General features: G+C 43.3%; 1 protein-coding gene across 1 annotated transcript; it reads left to right on the forward strand.

The window, feature by feature from the left end:
- The first annotated feature begins 790 nt into the window (after window positions 1–790).
- LOC121534989 (agouti-signaling protein-like) lies at window positions 791–17104 on the forward strand. Its single transcript, XM_041841638.1, has 3 exons — window positions 791–1097; window positions 15851–15927; window positions 16773–17104. Exons 1-3 carry the CDS (start codon window positions 989–991, stop codon window positions 16938–16940), a joined length of 354 nt encoding a protein of 117 aa, XP_041697572.1. The 5' UTR covers window positions 791–988; the 3' UTR covers window positions 16941–17104.
- The last annotated feature ends 273 nt before the right edge of the window (window positions 17105–17377 follow it).

The raw sequence follows: 17377 nt of genomic DNA on the forward strand, positions 1-17377 counted from the left end.
ACATTTCATTACAAAATGCATGTAATTCTAGTCATTTTGCCATGGGGCAGAGATTTTTTGTTTTTAAAGCTAATTTCCTGCAATTCTACCCATTTTGCCATGGTGTGGAGAGACATTTTAGCAGTTTAAAAGCTAATTTCCTGCAATTTGACAAATTTTTCCATTACTTATTCCATATTATTGAGGGCCCCCTGGAGGTCAGGGCTCCTGGACACCTGCCCTGTGTGCCCGGTTGGTATTCGGCCATGATTACTACAAGTTTAGATAACTGGCTACACTAATTTACTGATCTAAAGATTGTTAGCTGACATGGCTAATTGAGTGACTGTCAGTGACTGATAAAACAATAGAACATCTGCTGATGCACAACCACATTTCGAATTTACAGGTTGTGTATTCTACTATTGTAACTCTCAACAGAAAATTGAGACTGACTGAAAAAATTATGTCGCTTATGCTTGGACCCAGTTTATGTTGTTTATGTATGGAGCCGGCCCTGCTTCTTAACAATGATCGCAAAAGCAGCTGCCCCCGATTTAACGGCTCCAACGCAGTTCCACCTCTGACACCGCGAAAACATCCAATATGCGGGTCTCTGCTATCCACGGTTAACGCTTGATCTGATTGAATCTAGGCCTTATTGTGAGGTTAAATGATGGAAAACATAATGAAACCCAAATTGGGTAGGTCAACAGTATACTTCAAAGTCTGAAATACATTGTGGGCGTGGAAGACTTGGCTACACTTAACCCCCCCCCATTTTACGACAACCCTCCACAAGAGCGAGAACCTTCTGAGCGACGATATTGACAGCATATTAAGACATTTTAAGTAAAACAAATAAAAAAGTTACCTGTAAGTAGCCTATCCCAACGTGTCAAATAAATGTAATAGCGTGCTCTTGCATGAACAGTGCAGCTGCCTGAGCCTATAATATTATTATTATTACCCCCAGATTTACAGTTTATTCCAAGCATTAGGAGTGGAGATGTTGGGAAAACATTTCCTCTGGATTTGTCTGCTTTCGGTGTCTTTTCCGTTATTTTTCGCTGAAGAGCTGAAGAGGGATGGGCATAAACAACATGAAAATGATTCAGGTGAAGGTTTTGTTTTCTGTTTTGATGAAGCTGTGTTGCGTGCGCGTGTTGCTGAGTGAAAAGATGGATTTGAGTGCCTAGATTTGCGAGCCTACTCCGAGCAAGTAGTCACACCCTTTGCACGTAAAATGATGGCATATTTTGATTTGATTTATTTGATTTAACCTTTATTTTATCAGGGAGTCATACTGAGACTAAGGTCTCTTTTACAGATGAGCCCTAAATTACAGAACATACACAGATCAATATAAATACTAAATGCTAGCAGAAAGGACAACATGGTCTTCAATCAGCCTTCTGAATTGCCATGGTGGAGAGTTTGGAATCTGATTGATTGATTGCTTCTGTGGACAGATGTCTTTTATACAGGTAACAAACTGAGATTAGGAGCACTTCCTTTAAGAGTGTGCTCCTAATCTCAGCTCCTTACCTGTATGAAAGACACCTGGGAGCCAGAAATCTTTCTGATTGAGAGGGGGTCAAATACTTATTTCCCTCATTAAAATGCAAATCAATTTATAACATTTCTGACATGCGTTTTTCTGGATTTTTGTTGTTGTTATTCTGTCTCTCACTGTTCAAATAAACCTACCATTACAATTATAGACTGATCATGTCTTTGTCAGTGGGCAAACGTACAAAATCAGCAGGGGATCAAATACTTTTTTCCCTGACTGTATTTCTATAGAAGAAGCCCATTTTTATTCTCAGATTCTTAAGTAACTCATCAATATGCTTTTTAAAAGACAGCTTTTCATCTATCCAGATGTCCATATACAGTGCCTTCGGAAAGTATTCACCCCCCTTGACTTTTTCCACATTTTATTGTGTTACAGCCTGAATTTAAAATTTATTAAATTGGGATTTTTGTTCACTGACCTGCACACAATACCCCATAAATCTGGAATTATGTTTTTAGACATTTTTACTAATTAATGAAAAATGGACATCTGAAATGTCTTGAGTCAATAAGTATTCAACCCCTTTTGTTATGGCAAGCCTAAATAAGTTCAGGAGTAAAAATGTGCTTAAGAAGTCACATAATAAGTTGCATGGACTCACTCTGTGTGCAATAATATTGTTTAACATAATTGTTTAATGACTACCTCATCTCTGTACTCCACACATACAATTATATGTAAGGTCCCTCAGTCAAGCAGTGAAATTCAAACACAAATTCAACCACAAAGACCAGAGAGGTTTTCCAATGCCTTGCAAAGAAGGGCACCTATTGGTAGATCGTAAAAAAAAAGCAGACATTGAATATCCCTTTGAGCATGGTAAACGTATTAATTACACTTTGGATGATGTATCAATACACCCACTCACTACAAAAATACATGCTTCCTTCCTAACTCACTTGCCGGAGAGGAAGGAAACTGCTCAGGGATTTCACCATGAGGCCAATGTTGACTTTAAAACAGTTACAGAGTTTAATGGCTGTGACAGGTTAAAACTGAGGATGGATCAACAACATTGCAGTTACTCCACAATACTAACCTAATTGACAGAGTGAATAGAAGGAAGCCTGTACAGAATAAAACATATTCCAAAGCATGCATCAAGGCACTTAAGCAATACTGCAAAGAATTTGGCAAAGCAATTAACTTATTGTCCTGAATACAAAGTGTCATGTTTGGGGCAAATCCAATACAAAACAATACTGAGTACCACTCTCCATATTTTCAAGCATAGTGGTGGCTGCATCATGTTATGGGTATGCTTGTAATCGTTAAGGACTGGGGAGTTTGATAAAAAAAAGAAAGAAAATGGAGCTAAGCACAGGCAAAATCCTAGAGGAAAACCTGGTTCAGTCTGCTTTCCACCAGACACTGGGAGATTAATTCACCTTTCAGCAGGACAATAACCTAAAACACAAGGCCAAATCTACACTGGAGTTGCTTACCAAGATGACAGTGAATGTTCCTGAGTGGCCGAGTTACAGTTTTGACTTGAATCTGCTTGAAAATCTATGGCAACACTTGAAAAAGATTGTCTAGCCACAACCAATTTGACAGAGCTTGAAGAATGTTGAAAAGAATAATGGGCAAATATTGTACAATCCAGGTGTGCAAAGCTCTCAGACTTACCCAGAAAGACGCTGTAATCGCTGCCAAAGGTGAATCTAGCATTTATTAACTCACAGAACGGGACCGCCGAGTGCTGAAGCGCGTAGCATGTAAAAATCGTCTGTCCTCGGTTGCAACACTCCCTACCGAGTTCCAAACTGCGTCTGGAAGCAACGTCAACACAAGAACTGTTCATTGAGAGCTTCATGAAATGGGTTTCCATGGCCGAGCAGCCGCATACAAGCCTAAGATCACCATGCGCAATGCCAAGCATCGGCTGGAGTGGTGTAAACCCGCTGCCATTGGACTCTGGAGCAGTGGAAACAGTTCTCTGGAGTGATGAATCACGCTTCACCATCTGGCAGTCCGACGGACTAATCTGGGTTTGGCTGATGTCAGGAGAACGCTACCTGCCCGAATGCATAGTGTCAAGTGTAAAGTTTGGTGGAGGAGGAATAATGGTCTGGGGCTGTTTTTCATGGTTCGGGCTAGGCTCCTTAGTTCCAGTGAAGGGAAATATTAACGCTACAGCATACAATGACATTCTAGACGATTCTGTGCTTCCAACTTTGTGGCAACAGTTTGGGGAAGGCCCTTTCTTTTTTCAGCATGACAATGCCTCTGTGCACAAAGTGAGGTCCATACAGAAATGGTTTGTTGAGATTGGTGTGGAAGAACTTGAGTGGCCTGCACAGAGTCCTGACCTCAACCACATCGAACACCCTTGGGATTAATTGGAACGCCAACTGCGAGGCAGGCCTAATCGGCCAACATCAGTGCCCAACCTCACTAATGCTTGTGGCTAAATGGAAGCAAGTCCCCGCAGCAATGTTCCAACATCTAGTGGAAAGCCTTCCACTAGAATAATAGTGAAGACATCAAAACTATGAAATAACACATATGGAATCATGTAGTAACCAACAAGTGTTTTACAAATCAAAATATATTTTATATTTGAGATTCTTAAAAGTAGCCACCCTTTGCCTTGATGACAGCTTTGCACACTCTTGGCATTCTCTCAACCAGCTTCATGATGTAGTCACCTGGAATACTTTTCCAACATTCTTGAAGGAGTTCCCACATATGCTGAGCACTTGTTGGCTGCTTTTCCTTCACTCTGGGGTCCAACTCATCCCAAACCATCTCAATTGGGTTGAGGTCGGGTGATTGTGGAGGCCAGGTCATCTGATGCAGCACTCCATCACTCTCCTTCTTGGTCAAATAGCCCTTACACAGCCTGGAGGTGTCACCAGCAAAGCACCCCCACACCATTTACATTTACATTTAAGTCATTTAGCAGACGCTCTTATCCAGAGCGACTTACAAATCGGTGCATTCAACTTAGGATAGCCAGTGGGACAACCACATCTTGATCACAGTAAGTACACTAATCACACCTCCTCCTCCACACATGCGGAGATCATCCGTTCACCTACTCCGCGTCTCACAAAGACACGGCGGTTGGAACCAAAAATCTCCAATTTGGACTCATCAGACCAAAGGACAGATTTCCACCGGTCTAATGTCCATTGCTCGTGTTTCTTGGGCCAAGCAAGTCTCTTGAGATGTGTCTGTTACTTGAACTCTGTGAAGCAATTATTTGGGCTGCAATTTCTGAGGCTGGTAACTCTAATGAACGTATCCTCTGCAGCAGAGGTGACTCTAGGTGTTCCTTTCCTGTGGCAGTCCTCATGAGTGCCAGTTTCATCATAGCGCTTGATGGGTTTTGCGACTGCACTTGAAGAAACGTTCAAAGTTATTGAAATCTTCCGGATTGACTTAAAGTAATGATGGACTGTCTTTTCTCTTTGCTTAAAAAATATATTTTGATTATTTAAAGCTTTTTTGGTTACAACATGATTCCATATGTGTTATTGCATAGTTTGGATGTCTTCATTATTATTATACAATGTAGAAAATAATAAAAAATGAAGAAAAACCCTTCAATGAGTAGGTATGTCCAAACCTTTGACTGGTACTGTATATATATATATTTGTATTTCCCATTCTTGACAGATTGCTATGGTTTTTGTGGTAAATTTAGCATTTGTTTCAAGGAAGTATATGGCAAACATTGTGAAAATAATGTTAATGAGATTAAATAGTAGTGCTGAGCGATTCGTGCTTTTTGAGGTTGGTTCGGTTTCAGTTCGATTAATAAACAATTATAAAGGTAATCACGGTTTTCAATTTCATTTTCAATTTTTAAACAATAAATACACTATGCATTATCAAATCAAATCAAATTTTATTGGTCACATACACATATTTAGCAGATGTTATTGCGGGTGTAGCGAAATGCTTGTGTTCCAAGCTCCAACAGTGCAGTAGTATATAACAATTTAAAACAATACACACAAATTTAAAAGTAAAATAATGGAATTAAGAAATATATAAATATTAGATCGAGCAATGCCGGAGTGGCATTGAATAAAATACAGTAGAATAGAATACAGTATATACAGTTGAAGTCGGAAGTTTACATACACCTTAGCCAAATACTCAGTTTTTCACAATTCCTGACATTTAATCCTAGTAAAAATTCCCTGTCTTAGGTCAGTTAGATCACCACTTTATTTTAAGAATGTGAAATGTCAGAATAATAGTAGAGAGAATGATTTATTTCAGCTTTTATTTCTTTCATCACATTCCCAGTGGGTCAGAAGTTTACATACACTCAATTAGTATTTGGTAGCATTGCCTTTAAAATTGTTTAACTTGGGTCAAATGTTTCGGGTAGCCTTCCACAAGCTTCCCACAATACGTTGGGTGAATTTTGGCCCATTCCTCCTGACAGAGCTGGTGTAACTGAGTCAGGTTTGTAGGCCCCCTTGCTCGCACACACTTTTTCAGTTCTGCCCACATATTTTCTATAGGATTGAGGTCAGGGCTTTGTGATGGCCACTCCAATACCTTGACTTTGTTGTCATTAAGGTATTTTGCCACAACTTTGGAAGTATGCTTGGGGTCATTGTCCATTTGGAAGACCCATTTGCGACTGATGTCTTGAGATGTTGCTTCAATATATCCACATAATTTTCCTTTCACATGAGGTCATCTATTTTGTGAAGTGCACCAGTCCCTCTTGCAGCAAAGCACCACCACAGCATGATGCTGCCACCCCCGTGCTTCACGGTTGGGATGGTGTTCTTCGGCTTGCAATCAACCCCCTTTTTCCTCCAAACATTACGGTGGTCATTATGGCCAAACAGTTCTATTTTTGTTTCATCAGACCAGAGGACAATTCTCCAAAAAGTACGATCTTTGTCCCCATGTGCAGTTGCAAACCGTAGTCTGGCTTTTTATGGCGGTTTTGGAGCAGTGGCTTCTTCCTTGCTGAGCGGCCTTTCAGGTTATGTCGATATAGGACTCGTTTTACTGTGGATATAGATACTTTTGTACCTGTTTCCTCCAGCATCTTCACAAGGTCTTTTGCTGTTGTTCTGGGATTGATTTGCACTTTTTGCACCGAAGTACGTTAATCTCTAGGAGACAGAACGCGTCTCATTCCTGAGCGGTATGATGGCTGCGTGGTCCCATGGTGTTTATACTTGCGTACTATTGTTTGTACAGATGAACATGGTACCTTCAGGCGTTTGGAAATTTCTCCCAAGGATGAACCAGACTTGTGGAGGTCTACACATTTTTTTCTAGGCTGATTTCTTTTGATTTTCCCATGATGTCAAGCAAAGAGGTACTGAGTTTGAAGGTAGGCCTTGAAATACATCCACAGGTACACCTTCAATTTACTCAAATGATGTCAATTAGCATATCAGTATGCCATATCAGAAGCTTCTAAAGCCATGACATCATTTTCCAAGCTGTTTAAAGGCACAGTCAACTTAGTGTATGTAAACATCTGACCCATTGAAATTGTGATACAGTGAATTATAAGTGAAATAATCGGTCTGTAAACAATTGTTAGAAAAATTACTTGTGTCATGCACAAAGTAGATGTCCTAACCGACTTGCCAAAACTATAGTTTGTTAACAAGAAATTTGTGGAGTGGTTGAAAAACGAGTTTTAATGACTCTTAAGTGTATGTAAACGTCCGACTTCAACTGTACATATGAGATAAGTAAAGCAGTATGTAAACATTATTAAAGTGACTAGTGTTCCATTATTAAAGTGGCCAGTGATTCCAAGTCTATGTACAGTGAGGGAAAAAAGTATTTGATCCCCTGCTGATTTTATACGTTTGCCCACTGACAAAGAAATGATCAGTCTATAATTTTAATGGTAGGTTTATTTGAACAGTGAGAGACAGAATAACAACATCAAAATCCAGAAAAACGCATTTCAAACATTTTATAAATTGAATTGCATTTTAATGAGGGAAATAACTATTTGACCCCTTCTCAATCAGAAAGATTTCTGGCTCCCATTTGTCTTTTATACAGGTGACGAGCTGAGATTAGGAGCACACTCTTAAAGGGATTGCTCCTAATCTCAGATTGTTACCTGTATAAAAGACACCTGTCCACAGAAGCAATCAATCAGATTCCAAACTCTCCACCATGGCCAAGACCAAAGAGCTCTCCAAGGATGTTAGGGACAAGATTGTAGACCTACACAAGGCTGGAATGGGCTACAAGACCATTGCCAAACAGCTTGGGGAGAAGGTGACAACAGTTGGTGCGATTATTCGCAAATGGAAGAAACACAAAATAACTCTCAATCTCCCTCGGCCTGGGGCTCCATGCAAGATCTCACCTCGTGGAGTTGCAATGATCATGAGAATGGTGAGGAATCAGCCCAGAACTACACGGGAGGATCTTGTCAATGATCTCAAGGCAGCTGGGACAATAGTCACCAAGAAAACAATTGGTAACACACTACGCCGTGAAGGACTGAAATCCTGTAGCACCCGCAAGGCCCCCCTGCTCAAGAAAGCACATATACATGCCCGTCTGAAGTTTGCCAATGAACATCTGAATGATTCAGAGAAGAACTGGGTGAAAGTGTTGTGGTCAGATGAGACCAAAATGGAGCTCTTTGGCATCAACTCAACTCGCCGTGTTTGGAGGAGGAGGAATGCTGCCTATGACCCCAAGAATACCATCCCCACCGTCAAACATGGAGGTGGAAACATTATGCTTTGGGGGTGTTTTTCTGCTAAGGGGACAGGACAACTTCACCGCATCAAAGGAACGATGGACGGCGCCATGTACCGTCAAATCTTGGGTGAGAACCTCCTTCCCTCAGCCAGGGCATTGAAAATGGGTCGTGGATGGGTATTCCAGCATGACAATGACCCAAAACACACAGCCAAGGCAACAAAGGAGTGGCTCAAGAAGAAGCACATTAAGGTCCTGGAGTGGCCTAGCCAGTCTCCAGACCTTAATCCCATAGAAAATCTGTGGAGGGAGCTGAATGTTTGAGTTGCCAAACGTCAGCCTTGAAACCTTAATGACTTGGAGAAGATCTGCAAAGAGGAGCGGGACAAAATCCCTCATGAGATGTGTGCAAACCTGGTGGCCAACTACAAGAAATGTCTGACCTCTGTGAGGTTTTGCCACCAAGTACTAAGTCATGTTTTGCGGAGGGGTCAAATACTTATTTCCCTCATTAAAATGCAAATCAATTTATAACATTTTTGACATGCGTTTTTCTGGATTTATTTGTTGTTATTCTGTCTCTCACTGTTCAAATAAATCTACCATTAAAATTATAGACTGATCATTTCTTTGTCAGTGGGCAAACATACAAAATCAGCAGGGGATCAAATATTTTTTTCCCTCAGTGTATATAGGGCAGCAGCCTCTAAGGTGCAAGGTTGTGTAACAGGTTGGAAGCCGGCTAGTGATGGCTATTAACAGTCTGATGGCCTTGACATAGAAGCTGTTTCTCAGTTCCAGCTTTGATGCAGCTTTGCGTCTGGATGATAGCGGGGTGAACAGGCCGTGGCTCGGGTGTTGATGTCCTTGATGATCTTTTTGGCCTTCCTGTGACATCGGGTGCTGTAGGTGTCCTGGAGGGCAGGTAGTTTGCCCCCGGTGATGCGTTGGGCAGACCGCACCACCCTCTGGAGAGCCCTGCGGTTGCGGGCGGTGCAGTTGCCGTACCAGGCGGTGATACAGCCCAACAGGATGCTCTCAATTGTGCATCTGTAAAAGTTTGTGAGGATTTTAGGGGCTAAGACAAATTTCTTCAGCCTCCTGAAGTTGAAGAGGCACTGTTGCACCTTCTTCACCACAATGTCTGTGTGGTTGGACCATTTCAGATCGTCAGTGATGTGTATGCTGAGGAACTTGAAGCTTTCCACCTTCTCCACTGCGGTCCCGTCGATGTGGATATGGGCGTGCTCCCTCTGCTGTTTCCTGAAGTCCACGATCACGACATTGAGTGAGAGGTTATTTTCCTGGCACCACTCTCCCAGGGCCCTCACCTCCTCCCTGTAGGCTGTCTAGTCATTGTTGGTAATCAGGCCTACTACTGTTGTGTCGTCTGCAAACTTGATGATTGAGTTGGAGGCGTGCGTGGCCACGTGGTCATGGGTGAACAGGGAGTACAGGAGGGGGCTGAGTACACACCCTTGTGGGGCCCCTGTGTTGAGGATCAACTAAGTTGAGGTGTTGTTTCCCACCTTCACCACCTGGGGGCGGCCCATTAGGAATTCCAGGACCCAGTTGCACATGGCGGGGTTCAGACCCAGGGCCCCGAGCTTAATGATGAGCTTGGAGATTACTATGGTTTTGAATGCTGAGCTATAGTCAATGAACAGCATTCTTATATAGGAATTCCTCTTTTCCAGATGGGATAGGGTAGTGTGCAGTGTGATGGCGATTGCATCGTCTGTGGATCTATTGGGGCGGTAAGAAATTGAAGTGGGTCAAGGGTGTCAGGTAAGGTAGAGGTGATATGATTCTTAACTTGCCTCTCAAAGCACTTCATGATGACAGAAGTGAGTGCTACGGGGCGATAGTCATTTAGTTTCCCCCTTCTGATAACCAGGTGGCGAATCGCATCTCTGCATGTCTGGCAGACATATCAGTATGGATGACAGATCACCACCTCAAGCTGAACCTTGGCAAGACGGAGCTGCTCTTCCTCCCGGGGAAGGACTGCCTGTTCCATGATCTCGCCATCACGGTTGACAACTCCGTTGTGTCCTCCTCCCAGAGTGCGAAGAGCCTTGGCGTGACCCTGGACAACACCCTGTCGTTCTCCGCTAACATCAAGGCGGTGACCCGATCCTGTAGGTTCATGCTCTACAACATTCGGAGAGTACGACCCTGCCTTACACAGGAAGTGGCACAGGTCCTAATCCAGGCACTTGTCATCTCCCGTCTGGATTACTGCAACTCGCTGTTGGCTGGGCTCCCTGCCTGTGCCATTAAACCCCTACAACTCATCCAGAATGCCGCAGCCCGTCTGGTGTTCAACCTTCCCAAGTTCTCTCATGTCACCCCGCTCCTCCGCACACTCCACTGGCTTCCAGTTGAAGGTCGCATCTGCTACAAGACCATGGTGCTTGCCTACGGAGCTGTGAGGGGAACGGCACCTCCGTACCTTCAGGCTCTGATCAGTCCCTACACCCAAACGAGGGCATTGCGTTCATCCACCTCTGGCCTGCTGGCTCCCCTACCTCTGCGGAAGCATAGTTCCCGCTCAGCCCAGTCAAAACTGTTCGCTGCTCTGGCACCCCAATGGTGGAACAAGCTCCCTCACGACGCCAGGACAGCGGAGTCACTCACCACCTTCCGGAGAAATTTGAAACCCCACCTCTTTAAGGAATACCTGGGATAGGATAAAGTAAAAAAAATCCCCCCCCCAAACCCCCCCCCCAAGAAAAAGTAAAAAAAAAATAATAATTGTAAAGTGGTTATCCCACTGGCTATTTGTAAGTCGCTCTGGATAAAATGTAAATGTAAATGTAGTTCAGTTACCTTTGCTTTCTTGGTACAGGAACAATAGTGGACCTCTTGATGCAAGTGGGGACAGCAGACTGGGAGAGGGAGAGATTGAATATGTCCGTGAACACTACAGCCAGCTGGTCTGCGCATGCTCTGAGGACGCGGCTAGGAAAGCCGTCTGGGCCGGCAGCCTTGCGAGGGTTAACACGCTTAAATGTCTTACTCAAGTCGGCCACGGAGTAGGAGAGCCCATAGTCATTGGTAGCGTGCCACGTCGGTGGCACTGTGTTATCCTCAAAGCGGGCGAAGAATGTGTTTAGCATGTCCAGAAGCAAGACGTCGGTGTCCGCAACGTGGCTGGTTTTCCCTTTGTAGTCCGTGATTGTCTGTAGACCCTGCCACATACGTCTAGTTTCTGAGCCGTTGAATTGCGACTCCACTTTGTCTCTGTACTGCTGTTTTGCCGTTTTGATTGCCTTACGGAGGGAACAACTACACTGTTTGTATTCGGCCATATTCCCAGTCACCTTGCCATGGTTAAATGCGGTGGTTCACGCTTTCAGTTTTGCGGGAATGCTGCCATCTATCCACGGTTTCTGTTTTGGGTAGGTTTTAATAGTCACAGTGGGAACATCTCCTATACACTTCGTGATGAACTCAGTCACCGTATCCGTGTGTTCGCCGATGTTATTCTCAGAGGCTACCTGGAACATATCCCAGTCCGCGTGATCAAAACAATCTTGAAGCATGGATTCCGATTGGTCAGACCAGCGTTGAATAGACCTTAGCACGGGTGCTTCCTGTTTGAGTTTCTGCCTGTAGGAAGGGAGGAACAAAATGGAGTCGTGATCAGATTTGCCGAAGGGAGGGCGGGGGAGGGCCTTGTAGGCATTTCGAAAAGTTGAGTAGCAGTGGTCCAATGTTTTCCCAGAGCGAGTACTACAGTCAATGTGTTGGTAGAACTTCGGTAGCGTTTCCTCAAATTTGCTTAGTTAAAAATCCCTAGCTACAATAAATGCGGCCTCAGGATATGTGGTTTCTAGTTTGCATAAAGTCCAATGTAGTTCTTTGAAGGCCGTCGTGATATCGGCTTGAGGGGGAATATACACAGCTGTGACTATAACCGAAGAGACTTCTCTTGGGAGGTAATACGGTCTGCATTTGATTGTGAGGTGTTCTAGGTCAGGTGAACAAAAGGACTTGAGTTTCTGGATGTTATCACAATCACACCATGAGTAGTTAATCATGAAACATACACCCCCGCCTTTCTTCTTCCCAGAGAGTTCTTTATTCCTGTCTGTGCGATGTACTGAGAACCCAGCTGGCTGTATGGACGGGAAAGTATATTCCGAGAGAGCCATGTTTCCGTGAAACAGAGTATGTTACAATCCCTGATGTCTCTCTGGAAGGAGATCCTCACCCTGAGCTCGTCTACTTTATTATCCAGAGACTGAACATTAGCGAGTAATATATTCTGAAGCGGTGGATGGTGTGCACGCCTCCTGAGTCGGACTAGAAGTCCACTCCAAATACCTCTTCTCGGAGCAGCCTCTGGAATAAGTTCAGTTGCCCTGGGGGGTACGAACAAAGGATCCAATTCGGGAAAGTCGTATTCCTGGTCGTAATGCTGGTGAGTTACAGCCACTCTGATATCCAAAAGTTATTTCCGGCTGTATGTAATAACACCAAAGAATTCCTGGGCTAATAATGTAAGAAATAACACACATAAAAAAAGAAATACAATAAATAAATAAAAAAGAACGAAAAAAAAAAAAAAAAACACACAAAAGAAATAATACTGCAAAGTTGCTTAGGAGCTAGAAGCAGAGCTGCCATATCATTATGTGGGTTGAATGCTGTAACAACACAGAATAAAACAATTAATACAAGTTCCGTGATAGTAGTGACTGCCCATTAGGCTACTGCTTATCATTTATTCACATTACTTTACTTTAATAAAATATTTCAGTTTTTGTGTATATTACATTTGTTTTATTTGATGACTTTATTATTTCATTCTAAGTCATCATCTCATGTCTATAGAGCTGCTGCCTATGCTGTCTGAATGGAATACCTTTGTATAGCCTACTTTTATTACTAAAACTCTAATGAAAATCAACTGATTGCCATTCCTGTCCCATACATAGCCTACTTCTAAATTGCTTCCATTGTCCTTTGTGACCTCCACAAACAACTTAAATGACTGGACAAAATACAATATTGCTTTTAACGTTCAAGTTCAATGTGGCTTGTAAAGGTCTTCTTCTTCTTTGGTATTATGGTCATCTGCAAACAAATGTTATAGGTGCATGCCGCCACCTACTGCATTGTCTGTGTATCAGCCTACTATTTTGGAGTTTGAATTCATTACACTTTGTGAAAGAATTGCCCTACCAACTAACCCTACACCCATTAAAACCTCACCACTATTCCACTACTTTGGCCCTATCTGATCCTGCACCAGACCAGCAGCCTGGGACGACGGGACACTATTGTTCTCTGCAGTTGCACCACAACATCTATCCTATGTGATTTCCATTCCATTCCTGCGGTACAGTTGACAACCATGGCCATGAATGCCAAAATACTACCTTACAGAAGTGCATGTTATTCCTATCACTTTCTGTTGACCTTGGCCTACTCACAGGGATCCTCTTAGGATCCCTCACGCTGGACCCATCTTCCTCTACTACTCTCTTCTACTTAACAGTCTCAACCTGCCTTTCTCTCACAGGACACCTCTGATTTGTAGCACCATGGGTACCCCTACATTTTTTTGCACCTCCACTTTTTTACCAGCAAATTATCATAATCCATTGGATAATTTGTCAAATTTCACTTATTTTTGCGCTAGGCTGTAAAATAAATAATATATATGAGAATTTAAAAAATGGTACAATTGCGTGTGATATGATTGCATTTTGGAACCCCGCTCCCCCCGTTGCCCCAAGATGAATGCTTTTGACCACACTCCACTGCTTTGATTAGTGCAGCTAGAAATCATATGTCTATCCTGTAATGAAAAGCCCCCGCAAAAGGAGATTCCGTGAACTTGTTTATCTATTTTGTGCTGTTGTTACATCAAGTATTGGTGTTTCGTTTCGTGTCTCATGCGCTCAGGGTGTTGTTACATATAATTTGCGGCTTGCATCATGAGCAAAGTCATTGTAGCCTATAATTTCACTTCCCCGAGCTGTGAGAGCCATGCTATCCATATTACCGGAGCTTCATATTATTCTTTCTATTTCTATGGAAGATGCCAAAACTTTAAAGATAACAATAGTTGGCAAAGTCAAAGATACTGGTTTCCCCTATCCATCTATGGCGAAGTTTTCCCTACATGCTTATGAGAAATCCAGCTCCAGAACCAGCCATAGCCTAGCTGGCTAATCTTTTGAATAAGGTGTAGCAACAACAGATAACATTAGTTAGCTAGATAAGGTTAGCATGCTAGCTAGCTACACTGACAGCTGTCCAGGTGGAAATCGCCCACAACGTTCCCACCCCCAATTCGTGAATATGTATAAGCAGCCTGCGTCATTCTTCTGAGGTGGAACCTAAAGGACAATTTCTGCTATAGGACAGGAATTACTTCGAAATAGGGTCCGCATTGCCCTCTGGTGGGGGCCTTTAAGCCATCATCATATGAGTTATTGCATCTGAGTTTGTGTAAAAGAGATCACGTCTCTAAAAACTGTTGATGCTCTGGAAGACTTCTGGGGAAAAAGTCTCCATTGAGTTTATGAATCAGGGTTGGTTTACTTTGGCAAGATATGTGCACACAATTATTTGATTAATTTGTCATTAACATTACGAAGTCCAGATGGCCATCTAGTTCTCCCTGTGCTTTGGGCTTTTTGGCTCATGATAGGAGGAAATATTAAGATGCAATGATGAATGATAGTGCTGTACTGTTTCGTATCACAAAGCATAACAAATTGTGGTTGTCTACATACAGCATTCTGGAAGTCATAAACAACAACTACCATTCATCGCAAGGTTGGACTGCAAAGTAAAACTTTTTCAACCAGCCTCCACTACCTGATTCTGTATAAGTACTGCATCAGATGAGCTCTTTATGATGGCACTATTTTGGTATTAAGATGTTTAGAGTAAAAGGTTGTGTTCTTTTTTGTGATATCCAATTGGTAGTTACAGTCTTGTCCCATCGCTGCAACTCCTGTACGGACTCGGGAGAGGCGAAGGTCGAGAGGCATGCGTCCTCCGAAACATGACCACCAAGCCGCACTGCTTCTTGACACACTGCTCCCTTAACCCGGAAGCCAGTCGCACCAATGTGTTGGAGGAAACACCGTACAGCTGGCGACTGAAGTCAGCGTGCATGCGCCCGGCCCGCCACAAGAGTGCAATGGGACAAGGACATCCCAGCCGGCCAAACCCTCCCCTAACCCGATGCTGGGCCAATTGTGAGCCGCCTCATGGGTCTCCCGGTCGCGGACGGCTGTGACACAGCCCAGGATTGAACCCGGATCTGTAGTAACGCCTCTAGCACTGCGATGCAGTGCCTTAGACCACTGCGCCAGGTCAAGGTTGTGTTCTTAAAGGGATAGTTCACCTGAATTACAAATGTACTTCATAATATGGATTCATGCAGGGTCGGACAGGGACCAGAAATCAGCCGGGCATTTCTGCACACCAGCCCATTTTTTTTTTACGTGTGAGGAAAAAACACCAGGCAATTTTTGTTTTGTGCACACTACTTGCACAGACATTCTCAGGACCTTTTCAATCATCCGAAATCGCCGTCTATTTCTAGTGACCAGCCTGTTCTAATCATGCATCCTTGTTTCATATTTCCAACTACAGTTTGGAGCCAAGGGAAACCCAGGAGACTGTTTGCCAGGAGACAGATTTTGCCCCATCAGGGACAACACTACGTTGCAGTAAGTTGTACCCTTTTAAAACTATAGCAGGAACAATGTACTAAATCATGGTTAAAGAGGTTGTGAGGACAAACTCTGTGGCTCAGTTGGTAGAGCATGGCGCTTGCAACGCCAGGGTTGTGGGTTTGATTCCCACGGGGGACCAGTATGAAAATGTATGCACTCACTACTGTAAGTTTCTTTAAATAAAAGTGTCTGCTAAAATGTAACTGTCAAGGAGTTAATCAATCTTAAATATAATTGTCTGGATTTAAACATGAATGACTTCCCTTAGTCATTAACTAGCTTCGCAGTCATCTATAGTAGTTTTTCCTTATGAGTGTCAGACGAGAGGCTATTGTGATAGCAGAAATCCTAATAGTGATTTTTCTGTAGCTATAATTGCGTAAATTATAGTATAGTATTGTAAGGCTGACAGTAAAAATATGGATCCATCGACACTGCAACTTAGACTCAAGGTTTAATCAGTGTGATAACATCTTTCAGGGGACAAATAAAATAATAGGTAAAATCATATGAGCAGCGAGCGAGGCACAGGAGGCGTGGCTTCAAATCCCACTGCTGCCACCAAATGTAAGGCAGACTAAAGAATAGATCAATGGACACTGTGACTTCAATATTACACTCATGGGGACAAATAAAACGAAAGAGCGAAACACCTGGCACCGAGCTCTAAACTGAACAACTCCCAGCAAACCCTGCTCTTTACACTAGAGCCAGAGCATCCGCTCTCACAATACAGGTCCCCCAGTAATAATGCCTTGTGATTCAGTATGTATATTATATTTTCTCAATCACTGATATGGGGTGTTCAAACATATTTTTCCCTGTGGGTGATGTTTCAGAAACCCAAGCCTGAGCCTGCAGCTCCTGCCCGGCGGTGTGGTCGTCTGATGGAGAGCTGTGCCCATCACACCCCCTGCTGTGACCCCTGCGCCTCCTGCCGCTGTCGCCTCTTCAACACCATCTGCCACTGCTGGAGACTGGGCCTGCACTGTCCCAAGAAGAACTAGACACACACACACACAACCACAACCATTCACCACACACACACACACACAAACTGCACTGGCCCCAAGAAGAACCAGAGACCCCCTACAGGCAAACACACAGAGTCACACACATACTACACACTCACACAAACGCTTACACTGAGTGTACAAAACATTAGGAACACCTGTTCCTGTGCCATTCAGAGGGTGAATGGGCAAGACAAAAATATTTGTGCCTTTTGAACGGGGTATGATAGTAGTTGCAAGGCGCACCGGTTTGAGTGTGTCAAGAACTGCAACACTGCTGGGTTTTTCACTCTCAACAGTTTCCCAGTGTGTATCAAGAATGGTCCACCACCCAAAGTACATCCAGCCAACTTGACACAACTGGGGAATGGTTTTGACACCTCGTAGAGTCCATTCCCCAACGAATTGAGTCTGTTCTGAGGGGAAAAGGG

This window comes from Coregonus clupeaformis, chromosome 21 (genome assembly GCF_020615455.1).
Source record: "Coregonus clupeaformis isolate EN_2021a chromosome 21, ASM2061545v1, whole genome shotgun sequence".
In the NCBI taxonomy this organism is placed as follows: domain Eukaryota; kingdom Metazoa; phylum Chordata; class Actinopteri; order Salmoniformes; family Salmonidae; genus Coregonus; species Coregonus clupeaformis.